At 42.0% G+C, this 19,779-nt stretch overlaps 1 protein-coding gene across 4 annotated transcripts in view; it reads right to left on the bottom strand.

The window, feature by feature from the left end:
• ASTN2 (astrotactin 2) overlaps positions 1-19,779 on the bottom strand; it is a 927,905-nt gene that overhangs the window by 538,734 nt on the left and 369,392 nt on the right. For all 4 annotated transcript variants that reach the window (XM_060101146.1, XM_060101145.1, XM_060101147.1 and 1 more), the window contains one exon: positions 13,617-13,763. In XM_060101146.1, coding sequence (XP_059957129.1) covers positions 13,617-13,763 — 147 coding nt within the window. The remainder of the gene's footprint in view (positions 1-13,616; positions 13,764-19,779) is intronic.

The following is a 19,779-nucleotide window of genomic DNA, read 5'->3' as shown; positions in this document are numbered from 1 at the left end:
GCCATGGCCGCTGAGCCTGCGCGTCTGGAGCCTGTGCTCCGCAACGGGAGAGGCCACAACAGTGAGAGGCCCACGTACCGCAAAAAAAAAGAAAAAAAAATTATGTCCACTCCACCGGAGGGTCAAGTAACATTTGTAATAACAAATTACTATTAGTAAGTCATGGAACCAGCAGTTGAGCCCAGATACATCGGACTCTACAGCCCAAACTCTGAATTGCCATACTGCATTGTCTTTTAAGCAGCTACCTTACTTATACTCCCTTGCTTAAAACCCTTTAGCGGGGGCTTCCCTGGTGGCGCAGTGGTTGAGAGTCTGCCTGCTAATGCAGGGGACACGGATTCGAGCCCTGGTCTGGGAGGATCCCACATGCCGCGGAGCAACTAGGCCCGTGAGCCACAACTACTGAGCCTGCGCGTCTGGAGCCTGTGCTCCGCAACAAGAGAGGCCGTGATAGTGAGAGGCCCGCGCACCGCGATGAAGAGTGATCCCCGCTGGCCACAACTAGAGAAAGCCCTCGCACAGAAACGAAGACCCAACACAGCAAAAATGAATAAATTAATTAATAAACTCCTACCCCCAACATCTTCTTTAAAAAAAAAAAAAACCTTTAGCGGCTCTGTGACCCCCGACCACCTCCACGGTAAAAGCCCAACACAGAGACCCTTGCTCTTCTCGTCTGCTCCTCCTTTTAGTCCCGTTCAAGCCCCACAGAGCTGTAGACGCTCTGGATGCTCTCTGCTCCTGCCACACCTTTGCTCTTACTGTCCCTTCTGCCTGGAAGGTCATCCTTCTTGCCTTCACTCTCTCTCATCATCTCCAACAAAGCATAGAGTCTCACTTCCAATCCCTGTCCATCCAGCTTCCTCCGATGGGACAAATCCAAGGCAAATTAAAGCCTCTAGCTCCTTGAAGCTTTACCCAGGTCTGTCCAGTGGAAAATACCAGGCTTCCCTGGCAATCTTGCTGACTCTTTTTTTCTTTTTTTTGAATTTTATTTATTTTTTATACAGCGGGTTCTTATTAGTCATCCATTTTATACACATCAGTGTATACACGTCAATCCCAATCGCCCAATTCATCCCACCACCACCGCCCACCCCCCGCGGCTTTCCCCCCTTGGTGTCCATACGTTTGTCATCTACAACTGTGTCTCTATTTCTGCCTTTGCTGACTCTTAACTATATGCCCCTCCTGGTCCAGATTATGATCTGCCTTCTAGTGTTGTTTTTTGCTTTATAGCTATCCAATCACTTTAAATAACAAGTGCAATCCCTTTGAGGGCATGCTTAGCATTTACTGAGCACCTGTTATAGGCTATTTTCATACCGCTTTCTATTTCAACCTCATCAACGCCCTGTGAAATAGAGGCAAAGAGCTGTACTTTTATAGATGGTGAAATTGATGGTTCAGAGAAGTGAGGTGACTCATCCAAGATCCATAGTTAGTAAGTGGAGGAGTGCAGATTCGTACTGGAGTTTTTCTGCTTCTAAATCTCCTGTTCTTTCCCCTACCTCACACTCCCTTAGTGCAGGTAAGTATCTGAGTGAGTTCTAGAGCATGAGTCCTGGCACTGAGCAGACACTCAGCAGTGTCAGCTGACGGTCTTGATGGATGGATTCACTGATAAAGTCCAAATGAGAATCAGGGTGAAAGCAGGGGAGGGAAGACATGGAAAGTTCAGGGGAAGTCCAGGCTCTGGGAATAATTCCAAGTAAGGGTGAGATGCCCAGGGACTTTAGCAGAGCTCCAGGAAGTTGCCAACAGCAGCCAAAAACAAAAAAACAAGGATGTGCAGCTGCAGATATATTTGGGTTAGATAACTCAGAGGCGTGGCTAGGGAGGAAAGCCAAACAGCAAGGCTCTGCTGGGCACCACAGGCCGGGAGTGGGGAGGGGGAAGGGGGCAGGAATGAGCAGGGGGAGGTAGAGAAGCAGGAGGGATACACAGGTTTTAATTATTCCTCCCATCTCATCATTTCCTTCTGAATATGATGCATCCTCCCCCTCCCAGGCCCTTGCTGGCATCCGAGATGTTCAAGGTCCCTCAGCAGCTGAAGCTGGGGGTTAAAGACTGAGAGGCATCTTTCCCACCATGGCCCAGCTCCCCACCACTTTCTGTTTCATCCCAGCAGCCCCGGGAGCCTGCGGTCCCTGCACAAGCTTGGCTGTGATCCTTGTAAGCATTCTTCAAATGGCAACTTGTGGGCTGTGAAAGGTTTGCTCAGCTGCCTCTGCTCCCAAGATCCTCGCTCAGGGGCTGCCTAGCCACAGACTGTCCCAAACAAGAGTCAGAAAGCAGAGGACTGAGGATGCTAATGGAATGACTGAATAAATACTCCAGAGGTCACACACCTAATGGGATGAGTAAAGAGGGACTCTGAACCCCAGTATTTCTCATTCTACTGTTAGAATGTTAGGCCAGGGAGGAATTTTAAGACCATCTTGCTCCCTTTCCCACATTTTACAGTGAAAAAACCTGGAAAAAGCCTGGAGAAGTAGAGATTTGCCCAAAGTCAAGGTGAATTTGTGGCAGAGGTGGAACCTGATCTTGTCATTGAATAATTCTCTGTCTACCACATCCTGTGGCCACTAATTTGAAATAATTCTGCTCAACCCGTTCCTGCCTGTGTGACATTGAGGTGGTCACATAAACTCCCTCAGCTTTAGTTTCCCTTAAATTTAAAAATGGGGAAAATGCCTGGATCTACCACATATGGTAATAGAATTAAATGAGGTAATGCTTTGCAAAGCACTCAGCACGGGGCCTGGCACGTAGCAATGTTCTGTAAATGTTACCAATTCACAGCATTGTTATTATCACAATTACCAGGAGGCTTGAGCAGCAGGGTCTATAGGGATGTGGTGAAAAGTGTCCATGACCCCTCTGGAAAGCCTGTGTCATCCTCACCCACCTCCAGGGAAGCACCAGTGGCTCTAAGACCCAACTCAGGTAGCACCTCCTTAAGACATCCTCTCCTTAGCACCACCCCCCATCTCCAGCTTGGGGTACTTGGCTGCTCCTCCCCTATTTTCCCATAGCACGCACTGCAAACCCCATTAAGACTCTTACCACACTGTGTTTCCTATTTCATCTGCTTGGTAGTGTCTTACTACCACCAAACTGGGGGAGGCCAGAGATACTGTTTTATCCATCTCTGCATCCCTGAGCAACGAAGCATGCCACAGAGAAGGCGATGTGCTATCTTTGCTGACCACAGGAAGGAGGGAGGAAGGAAGGGAAGTAACAGGCACTATATATGAATCAAGAAGTGGTGATGGGCTTCCCTGGTGGCGCAGTGGTTGAGAGTCCGCCTGCCGATGCAGGGGACACGGGTTCGTGCCCCGGTCCGGGAAGATCCTACATGCCGCGGAGCGGCTGGGCCCGTGAGCCATGGCTGCTGAGCCTGTGCGTCCAGAGCCTGTGCTCCACAACGGGAGAGGCCACAACAGTGAGAGGCCCACGTACCGCAAAAAAAAAAAAAAAAAAAAGTGGTGATATTATTAATGAATTTTTAACTATTTAATTTCTTCCTTGGGGCCAAGCTAAGCCTCTCTAAAATTGTACCTTCTTCTTACATGGCCATACCCACTAAGACCTCTTCTCAACCTCTTTGTCTTCAAAAATAATAAAACACTGAACAAACAGAAAGGGAAAAGCACAATGTTCTCATCATCACAGCTATTCTCACAGCTGGCCAAGTGCATGCACACTCATCAGCCCCACTCACACTCAGTTGAGGCAAGGAGTATCAACACTGCTTTTGGAAAGAAAAGTGAGAAGTGGGGGGTGAATTAATATTACCAAGGTCAGAAAACTAGAAATCAGAAGAACTGGGAGTAGAACTCACATCCGCTGGGTCACAGAGCAGTGCACCTAACCTCTGTACCACGTGACCTTCTCTATCCCAGCACTGCACCACTGCCGCAACCCTACACCACTCTGCAAACAACAAGCCAACAAATGATGGAACATCTAACTCCATAGTCCTGAGTTCCATCCCATCAAAGCTCCCACCTGCCATTCTCTCCTCCTAGTCAAAAAGTCAAAGTGGGCTTCTGCTCACAACAGCAGAATTATTAACAAGAATAAATTAAATTCCCCTACCCCCTGCAACCATCCTCTGCCTCTAGTTCCTACTAAAATATTTTTGGACTTGATCTGCTATCAAAACACAGAAATTCGTCTCCAAATTTGGATGTCAAACTCAGTTATACCTTTTGTTAAGAAGGGGAATTAGTAACAATTCATCCTGGGAGGAAGCCAAGTTAACATCGTAGCACAAAGTGCCATTAAAAATCGCAACTGAAATGGCTGTTGTGATATCTTTAAAAGCTTGAACATGTTCAGGTGCTTAGAATGGTTTTCCGGGGTTTGTTCTCCCCTCAAGCCCCTTGTCACTTTTAACCTGGGGATCAGTTACTATCTAAGGAAGCTTGAAGCATTTTTTCCTTCCATGGTTTTGTGGACTTAGACTTTTCTAATGAAGAGATTTGAGGGGAAAACAACAACAACAACAACAGAATCCACTCTAGGGGCTCTCCACAGCTCCCAGCACCAGCTCCAGGTCATTGCTTAGCAAGCTGCCCATTAAGTACAAGAAGAGGGAGAAGGGAAAAACTTTTCACAGTTTATAATTATATTACCAGTTTCATCACAGATCTCATTTTAATTCTGACTGAAACCTAGGCTTGCCTTCTCCTGCACTCTCTCACGTATAGTTATTAAATCTGGGCTGGAGTTCAACCTATTCTTCCTGATTTCAGCATATTAATATGGTTTATTGGTATTTCACTGCCACCTCCCCCCTGGGTGTACTGAATCTCAGCTCAATTTATATTTTCCCCTCTTCCTGGGCTCTGGGATAAGGCGTGTTTCATTTTGGTGTTGGAGGGGGAGAGATGTGAGTTTGATTATCTTTGGGGATGGGAACAAAAACCTTGGGAAGTGAAGTCAGTCATAAGAAGAGGAGGCAGCCTCAGATTTCTTGCACCGTCATTCCCCAGAAGGTATCTTCTTAGGGCATCTGCACCCACCTGCCTGCCCTTTCTCCCTTCATTCATTTCACAGTCATAATTTATTATATGTCTACTGAGTCAGAACCTTCGCTAGGCTTCACAATAGTTTAGGGCATGAATAAACTGTGGCTTTGCTCTTGAGGAAATTTCAGACTAGCAATTAAAATCGCTTTATTTATTTATTTATTTATTTTCATTCAACCAAAGCTTTGGGGGCACTCTGGTTTTGGGTGCTGTCCCAGGTGCTGAATATAATGTTCCAAATAAACAAATATGATGCCTATCCTTAAGGAGCTCGCAACCTTGTGGGAGAGCTCACATTAACTAGATAAGACTATAATTACAAATAGGAATGAGTGCAATCAAGGAATAGAGCAGGGCTCAAGGAGAAAGAATAGTTACGGGCCCAAGAGAGATTGGGAAATGAAAAGGGAGGTCAGCCACTGTAGGGTAAATGGAATTTGTACCGAAGAAACTGAGGAAATGGGGAGAAATTTTCCGAGAGTAAGAAAGACATGTGCAGAGGCCCTGAGGCAGGAGACAGCCAAGGATATTTAAGAAAACAATGTAGAGAAACTGGTATAAGGTGAGGTTAGAGAGGCAGGCAGGGGCCTGATCTTGCTGGGACTTAAAGGCCATGTTAAAGAGTTCAATCTTTATAATAAGTACAATAAGAAGTATTTGAACAGTTTTATGGGAGGATGCAACATGGTGAAATTTTTCATTTTAAAAGATTGCTCTGTTTGCAATGTCAAGGAAAGCCTGGAGAGGCGCTTGATTTAATGCAGGAGGCCAGTTCTTCGGACTATGTCAGTTGTTCCAGTGACACATACATAACAATAACAGTGATGGAAATTAGACTGTGGGGTTATTAGAAAGATACAAATACAGTTCTATGTAATTTTCAAGGAAGGAGAGATTATTTCTGTTGGGCGTTTCCTTTGAAGAAGTTTTGGGGTTTTTGGTGAAGAAGGTTTTCTGGAGAAAGGAGAAAATTAAGTGAGGTCTTAGACATGGGTAGGATTGCAATACATAGAAATGAGGTAATCCAAAGTCAGGCAGTCTATCTGTCTAAATAGTATTAAGTGCATGCAAAGGAGTTAAGAATGGAAAAGGGAGAGGTCATACTGTGGAGCACTTCTATACCCGAACATGTTCCACGGTGCTCAAAAGTCTGAAATTAAAACTGAACACTTTAAAACAAAGCTCCGGATGATTCCAGATAGCAAGATGTCCAAGAAACTACTCGCTTTAGGCAAGTTGCCTGGTGGTTTGTGACTAAGCGGTCACCTTCAGTGTGGTGTAACTTTCACTTCTAAGAATTGAAAATACTCCTCCCATGTATTCAAATCACTGCAGACTTGCTCTGAAGTCACTTATGAACCTCATTCCTTATTAACAGCACAGCCACACACTAGCTCACTCTCTTGGGTTGAAAGACATAAAGTAGGGGTGCAAGCAAATAGATGTAGAACAAGATTCATTGTATATAATTTTGTGTTCAAAAGCAGCTACACATGTGGCATATAAATGAACCAGGCCATCCTAATGATGAACATTTCCACTTGAGGATTTCATAGGCTGGTAAGGAATCCATAATCCCCAATTCCTCAGTCATAGGGAATAGAGAAGACTTGAATACACCTTGGTCCAACCCAAAAGTCAAGGCTAACACATTAACTTGACCGTAACAAACAGATATTTTGGCATAGATATTTATGCAATGAGCATATCAACACAAAAGAACACAGTCTGTGATTGGGTAGGGGGGTGTATTTAGTCAAGAGACATCACTGGCCATAACCCATTCCTGGGTCTCACTCCATTTCTGAGCCTAGGCAAAGAATGGGTGATACTCAGGGATGAGGAAGTAAAGAATAAACAAACATACTCTAAAGGTCCTAAAAATTTAAGTGTTTTAAAAATTTATAGTCTGATAAAATGGCTCTGATTCAAAATATTTTGTACCCTAGCCAAACACATTCCTTCACTTTTCTTCTATGGCTTCACAGAAATAAATGTGGTCATCTATTTTCAGGAAATTCCCTATGATGGGGAACTCATTACCTTGCAAGGACCCCCTTCCAATATTAAAAAAAGTAGTATCACAACTACTAACATGTATATGATTTATTGAGCCATTACTAGGTCTCAGGTACTGAGCTGAAAGCCTTATGAGCATTACTTCATTTATTCTTCACAACAGCTGTAGGAGATACGTACTGCTATAATCCCCCACTTTATAGATGAGACTAAAGCTTATAAAGTGAAGACATTTTCAGATTAAGACTCAATCTTCTCCCATCTCTGACCACCCTCCTCACCCATATAGCTCTAATTTTGCTTCCTGGGGACTTCCAGAACAAGCCTGCTCCCTTTTCAAGACAAATGATAATTATCATGGTCAATTTTGTGGAAGCATGGGACATGGAAAAAACTTGGATGAGAGGTTCAGGTAGTCTTGGGTTTTCATACCTTGCTTCACTTCTGTGTGTTAATCTGGCCAAATCACTTAACATCTCCAAAAACTACCTTCCATTTATGCAAAAAGAGGATGCTAAATCCTGCCTCAGAGTTCTGATATGAGAATTACATTAGTAACTCCATGTAAAGTGTTTTGAACACTGCCATATTCATAACAGATATGCTCAATAATTCTAAGCTCACTTTTTGTCTAAGTTCCTTCAACTCTTCTTATAGAATGATTTTCCTCCACCCTTTCCTTAAGGGATTATTAGGTATTGACAATATTTTTCCAATCCCTTGGCTGCAATTCCTTTATTTTGGATGCCTTCCAATATATCATTGACCTTCTGTGCTTCTTAAAGCACAACTACCAGAACAAAATGGAACAGAGAACTCTAGGTATAGTGTTGTCTATCTACACTGGAGTGGGACCATATCACCCATTTCATCTAGACAGCTTATTCCTTTAAATGTTGTCTCTTCTACTGGCTTACTTTAGGGCCAGGATATTTGGTGAATATGTCCTGACATATTATACAATGGGAGCCTCGAGGGATGAAGAAACTAACATCTCAACTCATATGAGCTTTTGATGTTAACCAATAACCATTCATCAATAATGCTACCTATAGGGCAATTTGGGTGAAGCCCAAATCCATGTGATGAGAGCTGCCTTGTTATAAAACTCACATTGGACCATTCACATGGTATTCAGTGCTATGGGCCATCACTGGAATTGTACCATAAGGCAGCTCCATTAATATGGCATTGATCAAGTCTAAGATGGAAGAAATGAAAGCCCCTTATCAGGGCTCCAAGAGATCGCAAGGAGTTGATAATGTGTTAGATGAAAGCAAAGTAACACTTAAAGAGATACTGATGCAGCTCTCAAACTTCTGTTAAGGGATCACCTCAAGTTCTTGTTGAGAATATTAATACTTGGGCTCTACTCCTAGAAAATGTGATTCACTAGTTCTGGGGATCATGAGCCCAGATAACCCAAATGAAGGTCACTTATAGGCCTCAGATGAAAAACAAGTGCCAACTTCAGTAAATTTGGACACAAACCTAGTCTATCTCTTCACTATGTGCTTAGCAGAGCAAAAAGCCACCAGTGGCCTTGAGAAGGCACAGACAAAGAAGAGATGATATTTGCCAAGGGCTTAGATGGTGACCCTGTTAGTATTTATTGTTCTTACCAGCTGAGCTCTGGACAAGTACTATATCATGCTGACCTTTTTCTTGTAATGGGCAGCACACATCAAGTACAACTATGCTGTAACACAAGTGCAAAATTCATTTTCTTCCTGAAGACCGAACCCATTACTCAGCCATCTCCAATACTTCAGCACCACAGACAGCCCAATGCACAAGGCTGGCTGAGAGCTCTGTCTGCTAAGAAAGGGCTGGCAGCTTAGCAGCTTAAGCTTCATGGGGGAAGGTAAGAAAGGTGAGAGCTGCCTTGGCCATGGTCCTTGGGTGGCCTTGTCTCAATCGATTCTCTCCCATTTGACAGGGGTTTCTCTCATCCTGATAAGCCCCATTATGACGGTACTGCTGTTTATAACTCAGCCAGTGGCCTTAGGTGGGGGCCTATATTTTGATCTGGCTGTATAATATATGTAAAAAAATAATTTAATTGCACACATGCAATCTGCATTCTTTATTTATTCCATATCTCAATGCATTTATAAATATTAACGCCAAGTGATGATAAGGGTTCAAGAAAATAGGCACCATCGTCATCATTTCCCCTCTTGCCTCCCTGCATAGCACTCTCATATCTCCAGAAATCAGAGCTAGAGACCCCACTAAGTCCAACCCATATGATTTTTTCTTTGTCACATCATGTTCCACCCCCATGGAAAGCAAGACTCTACTGCTTTTCAAGTCCTGGTTTCTTTATCTGTCAAATAGGGATAATAAAGATCACTTTGGAGACCTGTTGGGAGAATGGAATGAGGAATGCACAGAAATTATCCACCCACAAGAGGCACTGGGATTGTGCTGTGGAAGGTCTGCTTGCCTAGAACTATTAGAGAGCTGTCCACCTGACTTCAAGTGTTGGTTGCATTCTGGATTCCTGAAGATCCCCAGAAGATGGAGGACATTCAGGTGTTAATGTCTTCCATTGGGAAGACATTACAAGACTTCCATGGGCCAGGGGTTGGGGGGCATATAATGGACTCCCTGTTCCATTTTCCTGAGAATAGCTACTCACATCTATATAATTTCTTATACTTTCTTGTTTGACCATAGTCTAGCTTCTGATGTCTCTTCCTTTATGGATCATTTTAGGAATAAGAGTAATAAAAGCTGTTATTTATTAAGCAATCCCAGTGTTTTAGATTCTCTGTTGGTATTTTATACATATTATGTCATTCAATCTTTTCAAAATAATCCCCATTTTACAGATGAGAAAAATGAGACTTACACAAACATGTCCCATTTCAGAGGGTACATTCCTTACAAAGATATTATAGCATGTAGGGAAAGAGGGTTCCATTATGCCTTGAGACTGACACACTTTGGGTTAGGTCCTCCTAACTATGTGTACCATATTTGCTAAATTGTGTCTCTAATCTTGTATATTCCATGGTTATTTCCAATTTTTTTTACTTCTATGAATCCTCTGCCTTAGTTTTCCTTCACTCAGTCTCCCCTTTCTGCTTAGACATCTGGTAGAAGAATCCCACAGAACTTTTCATAATTCTGCTTTAATTTAGGCCCTGTTCATTCATTCAACACATATTTATTGAGCATCCATCACAGGCCATGCAGTATGTTTGTCACCAGGGATATTCTTGCCTCACAGACATTCCAGTCTAAAGGCAGAAGCAGACAAGTCTACATGTAGTTATAAAGCTTTAAGTTTATGACAGAGATCAGAATAAGAATTATCGGGAAAGGGCACCTTTTAATTTACCACATTTTTGTCTATCCTTTGAAGCCACCACAGTAGTTTTACAGTTTTCTTGGGTAATCCTTTGATTTTGTTATTTCCCACCTACATGTTATCTAAAAATCTGATAAATGCGGAATTGTAGGCTTCACAATAATCCTATGAGATAGGTATTATTATCATTCCCATTTTATAGACGCAGAGATTGAGACTCAGAGAGGTAAATAATTCACTTGGCTACAGAAGTGGCAGGTAATAGGGCAAGTATTTGAATTTTGTTTGTATTATTCTATAGTCTCTGATCTCAGCCATTAAACTATTTATCATGACCCTGACCAAGTTACTTAGCCTCTTAGGAGCTCCATTTCTACATGCGTGAAAATAAGTGTTCAAAATGTGGATGTCTCTAAGACCTAACATTCTACAATTAATGAATAGTGACTGGTGGTGATAAAAAGTAAGTTCACATGCCTCCAACAATGGTCAAAATTTGCCCTATTGGTTTTCATCACTCTTACTCTCCCATCCCATGTTCCAGCCACACCCAGGTTCTGGCAATTTTTCCAGTCCCAAGCTCCATGAGCCTACGTGCCTAGCTACTTCAGTAAATTTTGTTCCTTCTACTTCTGCTATGCTTCTGCCATTTCATATTCCCATATTTTCCTGTCTTATGTGCACATACGATTTGATAGGGATGAACCAAAAGTCTTCTGCTTCGGTCAAAAAATCAACTGAGTGCATATAAGATGAGAAATACTAAACTTACTTGCAGTTCAATTGAAAAATAGAAATAAAAATTAGAATATAAAATTAGCTAGTGATTATAACAGGAAAGAAATAGACTCACAGATATAGAGAACAAACTTGTGTTTACCAGAGGGGAAAGGGAAGGTGGGAGGGGCAAGACTGGGGTAGGGGATTAAGAGGTACAAACTACTACATATAAAATAAATAAGCTACAAGGATATATAGTATGACACAGGAAATATAGCCAGTATTTTATAATAACTATAAATGGAATATAGTCTTTAAAAATTGTGCAAAATATATTGTACACCTGAAACTTACATAATATGGCACATCAACTATACCTCAATAAAAATATAATTAAAAAAAATTAAAGTAGGGGCTAGTTCACTATGGTGAAGTAGGAGTAAACACAGGATGCTTTAGTATAAGTCTAGGAGAGAAAGGAGGTGGAAGTGCCACTCTGCACAGAACATACTGAAGGGATTGGTGCTAAGTTGTGAACATTGTAACTTAAAAAATTAGAGATAAAATCGAGTTGCATTAAAATATGGCTGACAAATATAAAGGATCTCAAAAACATCTGATACATATCCAATGGGAAAAAGATTTTTAAAAATAACAATGGTACTAATATGGTGCTAGAAGAGTGGTTATCCCTGGGAAGGGATTCACTGGGAGGGGGCATAAGGAAGCTGAAGGTGCTGGAAATGTTTTATGTTTGATCTGGGTGAACTCATGTAAAAATTCATTAAGCTGCATACTTAATATTTCTTCTTTATTATATTTATGATAACTTTCAATACATTTAAAAATAATAATAATAATAAGGACTTACTGTATAACACAGGGAATTCTACTCAATATTCTGTAATAACCTATATGTGAAAAGAATCTGAAAAAAGAATGAGCATGTGCGTATATATATATAATGTATATATGTATCACTTTGTTGTACACCTGAAACTAACACAGCTTTGTAAATCAACTGTACTCCAATAAAAACTAATAATAAAAAAGAAGATGCGGGGCTTCCCTGGTGGCGCAGTGGTTGCGAGTCTGCCTGCCAATGCAGGGGACACGGGTTCGTGCCCCGGTCTGGGAAGATCCCACATGCCGCAGAGCAGCTGGGCCCGTGAGCCATGGCCACTGAGCATGTGCATCCGGAGCCTGTGCTCTGCAAAGGGAGAGGCCACAGCAGTGAGAGGCCCGCATACCAAAAAAAAAAAAAAAAGAAGAAGATGCAGTACATATATACAATGGAATACTACCCAGCCATAAAAAAGAAGGAAATAATGCCATTTGTAGCAATATGGATGCAACTAGAGATGATCACACTAAGTGAAGTAAGTCAGAAAGAAAAATACAAATAACATAATGCTATCACTTATATGTGGAATCTGAAATATGGCACAAATGAACCTATCTACAAAACATAAACAGACTGATGGACATAGAGAACAGACTGGTGGTTGCCAAGGGAGAGAGGGGAGGGGAGGGATGGAATGGGAGGTTGGGGTTAGCAGTTGTAAGCTATTATACACAGAATGGATACACAACCAGGTCCTACTGTATATCACAGGAAACTAAATTCAATATCCTAAGATAAACCGTAATGGAAAAGAATACAAAAATGTATATATATGTATAACCGAATCACTTTGCTGCACAGCAGAAATTAACACAACATTGTAAATCAACTACACTTCAATAAAAAAAAATTCTTCCCCCAAATGGATACATTTCTGTTATAGAGAAACATGATTTTTTGTAATGTATGTAAAGGAAAAGTTATAATATATGTAAATTGTAAAAACAAATAAATAAATAATAATGCCAAGAATTTGGGGAAATACATCGCATTCTGCTGGAGTATATAAACTGGAACAATTTTCTGGAGGGCACTTTAGCAATAGATATCAAGCACCTTAATCAACTTCTTGGACCATGCTTTGCGAATGAGTACAGCAACTATAGTGTCTCATTAATTCAAACTAATTGGGTGAGGAGTAAATGGTAGGATATAACATGCTTGTAAAGGACATTTACAGCAAATGAGATAGGAGTATAATCCAGGACACTTAGGAAGTTCCAACAAAGCTCATACAGTCTTCTTTGTTGTATTTTTTAAATAGGAAAAGACTATTTTGGGGGGCAGGGCGGTATTTTTAGTTAGGCATAGTATGCACACGCATGATAAGAAAACAGTAGGTTCTCTGAAGTAGCTCAATCTTTCTGCACGCACATTTGAATTCTTTCTTTATTAACAAACCTTACCCTTGCCCATGGAATAAAAGCAGTCTTTAGTTCCATTCAAATAATCCAGGATTTTCAAAGATAAGGACCTCTTTTAAGTTCTTTGAATATTCTCTCTCATTTTTAGTAATATAATTCTGAGGTTGGGCCACGCATGGGGAACATTGGAGCACACAGGGGTGCAAGGTGCCGAGTAGATGCGGGCATCTCCGACACTCAGCTCTTACCGTCTGCAATGAAGTGCTCGGGCACGTGCAGAGTCACCTTCACAGTGAGTGGACAGGACATCTGACTGCCACACACCATGGCCAGGATGCAGGAGCTCACAGCGATCAGCATCAGGGCCGTCTTGTTCACTGGGCTTTTCAGCAAACCTAGTGACATAAACACACACAGAGATACATAGGTCCATGAGGTGAGGAAACAGGAATAGCATGGAATTTGGGAATTCTGTTGTTTTCCAAATGAGAAGCTGGAAAAAGAAAACCACATTTTCCAACCTCTGTGCTTGGAGTGACAGCTCGGTTGTCCCCTGTTGGGTCTTTGTTTAACTCTCTGCAAAATGGGCTTATTATCCCTTTTGGTATAGATGAAAAGAAACAAACTTCCTCAAAATTGTGGCAATTCTTACTCTTCCCTTCTCAATTAGGTTGGTCATTTTTGATAATATTTAGATGATACTAAACTTTCTACTCACTTTAGAAGCAACCGAGAAGATACTGTGTTGTTGAATTCATAGGGCCTAGGGAAAGGAGCATGGGCTTTGGAGTTTGACCATCTTGGGTTCAAATTTGGGCTTCAGCCCTCACTGGCTGTGTGACCTGTTTCAATTTCTGAACCTCAGTTTTCTTATGTGAATGATGAGGATAATAATAGACAGCTCACAGGTGGTTGTGATGATCATGTGGCATAGTGTATATACAATGTCTGTCATCTAGAAGGGTTTCACAGACTTAGAGGCCGATCAGTTCAAGTTCATTTCCCAAGCATCTACTGATGACCTATTGGTGAGACACACATAGAGCAGAATAAGAATAGTTCTTGCTCTGCAGGAGCTTACAGGCTAGGGGGCAAAGGCGGGCTTATCCATGGCTAATTAGAATGCAAGGCAAGTTGTGCTAAGAGCTAGTAGAGAGGGCACAAGATGAGGAGGGGAGTTTTGCCTGGGAAAATTAAAGACAATTTCACGGTCACAGTACAATGAGTAGATTGGATCTGCCTGGCAAGGAGAGTGCTGGGTCAGCAAAGAAATTCTAAGGACTACATCTTGAGCCCCCAACGGGTCTCGTTATTTGGCTTTATTATTCACATCTAATTTCAAGGCTTTGATGAACAATGCTTCCCTAATTTCTATTACCCACTCTGCTCTTATTTGGAGCAAACCTTTATGCCTAAACCTCCCGAACATCTCTCTCTGAATATCCCACGAGTATGACAAAACAACATGTTCAAAACTGGATGCATTATCGTCTCCTTAAAGCATCTTCTTCCTCCTTCTCCTGGGCTCCCCTAAGTATTGAAAGCACTGCCATTTAAACTGGCCAGAAACCTAGATGTCAACTTTCAGTCTTCTGTCTTCCTCCTTTACAGCAACTAAACAGCATGCAGTCCTATGTACTCTATGTCCTTAGCATTTTCACCTCTTACCCCTCATCTCTTCTGTTGTCTGTTTGCTTGTGAGATGAGGGAGGTGTAGGCACATCTTCCCATCTCACTCCCTGGTGGAACCCCCTTGAGCTGTTATAGAGCAACTGGCCACAGGATGTGGTTCACACTAGCCTGGCATCTGAGGCCTTCACAGTGAGTCCCTACATTCATACCTGCTTGCTGCTCTCTCCTACCCAGCCCAGGAGCTGGCAGGGCTGCATCCCTGCAGTGATGCCAAAGTGGGTGCTCTTCATCACGTTAATATTAGCATAGGAGCTATTTCTTTGGCATAGAAATCCACTTGTTTCCTTGTTTCCCGTCACTCACTGAGATTAATCATAAGTGTAAATCCCTCTCCCTCTAGGGAGAAAGACTGCCTACATTTGTTATGCTTCCTAAAATATCTTATTCAAACACTAGAATCTAGTAACTTGATGGTAAATTCCTTCAGGGCAGGCACTGCGTCTTCGGCTCACCACTGTATCGCAATGCCTACCACAGTGTCTGGAATGTGGTAGCATCTCAGTAAATGCATCATATCTTCCAGAAGTGATAATAACTATATTAGCAACCAGACACAGGCACTGAACTATCAAAAATCATGCCAAACAGGCCTCCCTGGTGGCGCAGTGGTTGAGGGTCCGCCTGCTGATGCAGGGGACGTGGGTTCATGTCCCGGTCCGGGAAGATCCCACATGCCATGGAGCGGCTGGGCCTGTGAGCCATGGCCACTGAGCCTGCGCGTCCGGAGCCTGTGCTCCGCAACGGGAGAGGCCACAACAATGAGAGGCCCGTGTACCACAAAAAACAAACAAACAAAGAAAAAAACATCATGCCAACTATAGACAACCAACACTCCCAGATAAATGGACCTTAATGGAACAGGAGCCCCTGACAGTCCACTTTCAGATTTTTGTATGGGTATCTATTTTTCTTAATAATCAGTGAGCTGCTTGAGAGAAGGGATCCCATCTTTACCATCTTTATGTCTCTCCTGCCAGATTCATTGCTCAGAACGTTGAAATTGCTTAATTTAAGAAAAGGGCTTTCTGGACAGCTGCCAGGAGGCCCATCTCCTCAGGACCCGCTGGGTCTTTGGCTTCTGGAACACGCAGGGCTGAGTCCATGCTGACGGCCCGGGCTTCAGGACAACCTGGGGTTGAGTCCACACTAACGGAAGCTGGGTCTCCTCAGGACCCATTGGGGTTTCAGCTTTGGGAAACTGGGGGGTCCAGTTCTCTCTCACAGGAGCCTGGTCTCCTCAGGACCTGCTGGGAGGTGATGTCGCTAAGGGGAAAGCTAATCGCAAGACCCAAGACATGGTAGCTATTAACATACTCCTCCCACAGTGCTTCTTAAAATCACGTGGACTCCTACAAGGGAAATAAGTATCACAACTTTGGTTGAACGTTGTCTGGCCGTGTGGCTGACACGGTCTTGGTGCTCCAGCCAGGTGTCAGGCCTGAGTTTCTGAGGTGGGAGAGCCGAATTGAGGACACTGGTCAACCAGAGACCTCCCAGCCCCATGTAATATCAAATGGCGAAAGTTTTCCCAGAGATCTCCATCTCAACGCTAAGACTCAGCTCCACTCAACGACCAGCAAGCTACAGTGCTGCACACCCTATGCCAAACAACTAGCAAGACAGGACACAACCCCATCCATTAGCAGAGGGGCTGCCTAAAATCATAATAAGGCTACAGACACCCCAAAACACACCACCAGGCGTGGACCTGCCCACCAGAAAGACAAGATCCAGCCTCATCCACCAAGACACAGGCTCCAGTCCCCTCCACCAGGAAGCCTACACAACCCACTGAACCAACCTTAGCCACTGGGGGCAGAAACCAAAAACAACGGGAACTATGAACCTGCAGGTTTCAAAAAGGAGACCCCAGGCAGAGTAAGTTAAGAAAAATGAGAAAACAGAGAAATACACAGCAGATGAAGGAGCAAGGCAAAAACCCACCAGACCAAACAAATGAAGAGGAAATAGGCAGTCTAACTACAAAAGAATTCAGAGTAATGACAGCAAAGATGATCCAAAATCTTGGAAATAAAATGGAGAAAATATAAGAAATGTTTAACAAGGAACTAGAAGAACTAAAGAGCAAACAATGATAAACAAGACAATAAATGAAATTAAAAATTCTCTGGTAGGAATCAATAGCAGAATAACTGAGGCAAAAGAACGGATAAGTGACCTGGAAGCCAGAATGGTGGAATTCACTGCTGCAGAAGAGAATAAAGAAAAAAGAATGAAAAAAAAGAAGACAGCCTAAGAGACCTCTGGGACAACATTAAACAAAACAACATTCACATTATAGAGGTCCCAGAAGGAGAAGAGAGAGAGAAAGGACCAGAGAAAATATTTGAAGATATTATCGGTGAAAACTTCCCTAACATGGGAAAGGAAATAGCCACCCAAGTCCAGGAAGCACAGAGAGTCCCATACAGGATAAACCCAAGGAGAAACACGCCAAGACACATAGTAATCAAATTGGCAAAAATTAAAGACAAAGAAAAATTATTGAAAGCAGCAAGGGAGAAATGACAAATAACATACAAGGGAACTCCCATAAGGTTAACAGCTGATTTCTCAGCAGAAACTCTACAAGCCAGAAGGGAGTGGCATGAGATACTTAAAGTGATGAAAGGGAAGAACTTACAACCAAGATTACTCTACTCAGCAAGGATCTCATTCAGATTTGATGGAGAAATTAAAATCTTTACAGACAAGCAAAAGCTAAGAGAATTCAGCAGCACCAAACCAGCTCTACAACAAATGCTAAAGGAACTTCTCTAAGTGGGAAACACAAGAGGAGAAAAGGAACTACAAAAACAAATGCAAAACAATTAAGAAAATGGTAATAGGAACATACATATAAATAATTACCTTAAACATGAATGGATTAAATGCTCCAACCAAAAGACACAGGTTTGCTGAATGGATACAAAAACAAGATGCATATATATGCTGTCTACAAGAGACCCACTTCAGACCTAGGGACTCATACATACTGAAAGTGAGGGGATGGAAAAAGATATTCCATGCAGATGGAAATCAAAAGAAAGCTGGGAGTAGCAATACTCTTATCAGATAAAATAGACTTTAAAATACAAGAGACAGTGTTACAAGAGACAAGGAGAACACTACATAATGATGAAGGGATCAATCCAAGAAGAAGATATAACAATTGTAAATATTTATGCACCCAACATAGGAGCACCTCAATACATAAGGCAAATGCTAACAGCCATACAAGGGGAAATCGACAGTAACACATTCATAGTAGGGGACTTTAACACCCCACTTTCACCAATGGATAGATCATCCAAAATGAGAAAAAACAGTAAACACAAGCTTTAAATGATACATTAAACAAGATGGATTTAATTGATACTTATAGGAAATTCCATCAAAAAACAACAGAATACACTTTCTTCTCAAGTGCTCAGGGAATATTCTCCAGGATAGATCATATCTTGGGTCACAAATCAAGCCTTGGTAAATTTAAGAATGTTGAAATTGTATCAGGTATGCTTTCTGACCACAACACTATGAGACTAGATATCAATTACAGGAAAAAAATCTGTAAAAAATACAAACAAACAGAGGCTAAACAACACACTACTAAATAACCAAGAGATCACTGAAGAAACCAAAGAGGAACTCAAAAAATACCTAGAAACAAATGACAATGAAAACACCAAAACCCAAAACCTATGGGATGAAGCAAAAGCAATTCTAAGAGGGAAGTTTATAGCAATACAATCTTACCTCAAGAAACAAGAAACATCTCAAATAAACAACCTAATGTTACACCTAAAGCAATTAGAGAAAGAAGAACAGAAGAACCCCAAACTTAGCAGAAGGAAAGAAATCATAAAGATCAGATAAGAAATAAATGAAAAAGAAATGAAGGAAACGATAGCAAAGATCAATAAAACTAAAAACTTGTGCTTTGAAGATAAACAAAACTGATAAACCATTAGCCAGAATCATCAAGAAAAAAAAGGGAGAAGAGTCAATTCAATAGAATTAGAAATGAAAATGGAGAAGTAACAACTGACACTGCAGAAATACAAAGGACCATGAGATATTACTACAAGCAACTATATGCCAATAATATGGACAACCTGGAAGAAATGGACAAATTCTTAGAAAAGCACAACCTTCTAAGACTGAACCAGGAAGAAACAGAAAATATAAACAGAGAAATCACAAGTAATGAAATTGAAACTGTGATTAAAAATCTTCCAACAGGGCCTCCCTGGTGGCGCAGTGGTTGAGAGTCCGCCTGCCGATGCAGGGGATATGGGTTCGTGCCCCGGTCTGGGAGGATCCCATGTGCCGCGGAGCGGCTGGGCCCGTGGGCCATGGCCGCTGGGCCTGCGCGTCCGGAGCCTGTGCTCCGCAACGGGAGAGGCCACAACAGTGAGAGGCCCGCATACTGCAAAAAGAAAAAAAAAAAAAAAAATCTTCCAACAAACAAAAGCCCAGGACCAGATGACTTTGCAGGTAAATCCTATCAAACATTTAGAGAAGAGCTAACACATATCCTTCTCAAACTCTTCCAAATATAACAGAGGGAAGAACACTCCCAAACTCATTCTATGAGGCCACCATCACCCTGATACCAAAACCTGACAAAGATGTCACAAAAAAAGAAAACTACAGGCCAATATCATTGATACACATGGATGCAAAAATCCTCAACAAAATACTAGCAAACAGAATCCA

Source organism: Mesoplodon densirostris, chromosome 6 (assembly GCF_025265405.1).
Source record: "Mesoplodon densirostris isolate mMesDen1 chromosome 6, mMesDen1 primary haplotype, whole genome shotgun sequence".
Classification (NCBI taxonomy): Eukaryota; Metazoa; Chordata; class Mammalia; order Artiodactyla; family Ziphiidae; genus Mesoplodon; species Mesoplodon densirostris.
Note: the sequence above shows the minus strand (reverse complement) of the source record. Positions and strands in the feature narration are given on the sequence as shown.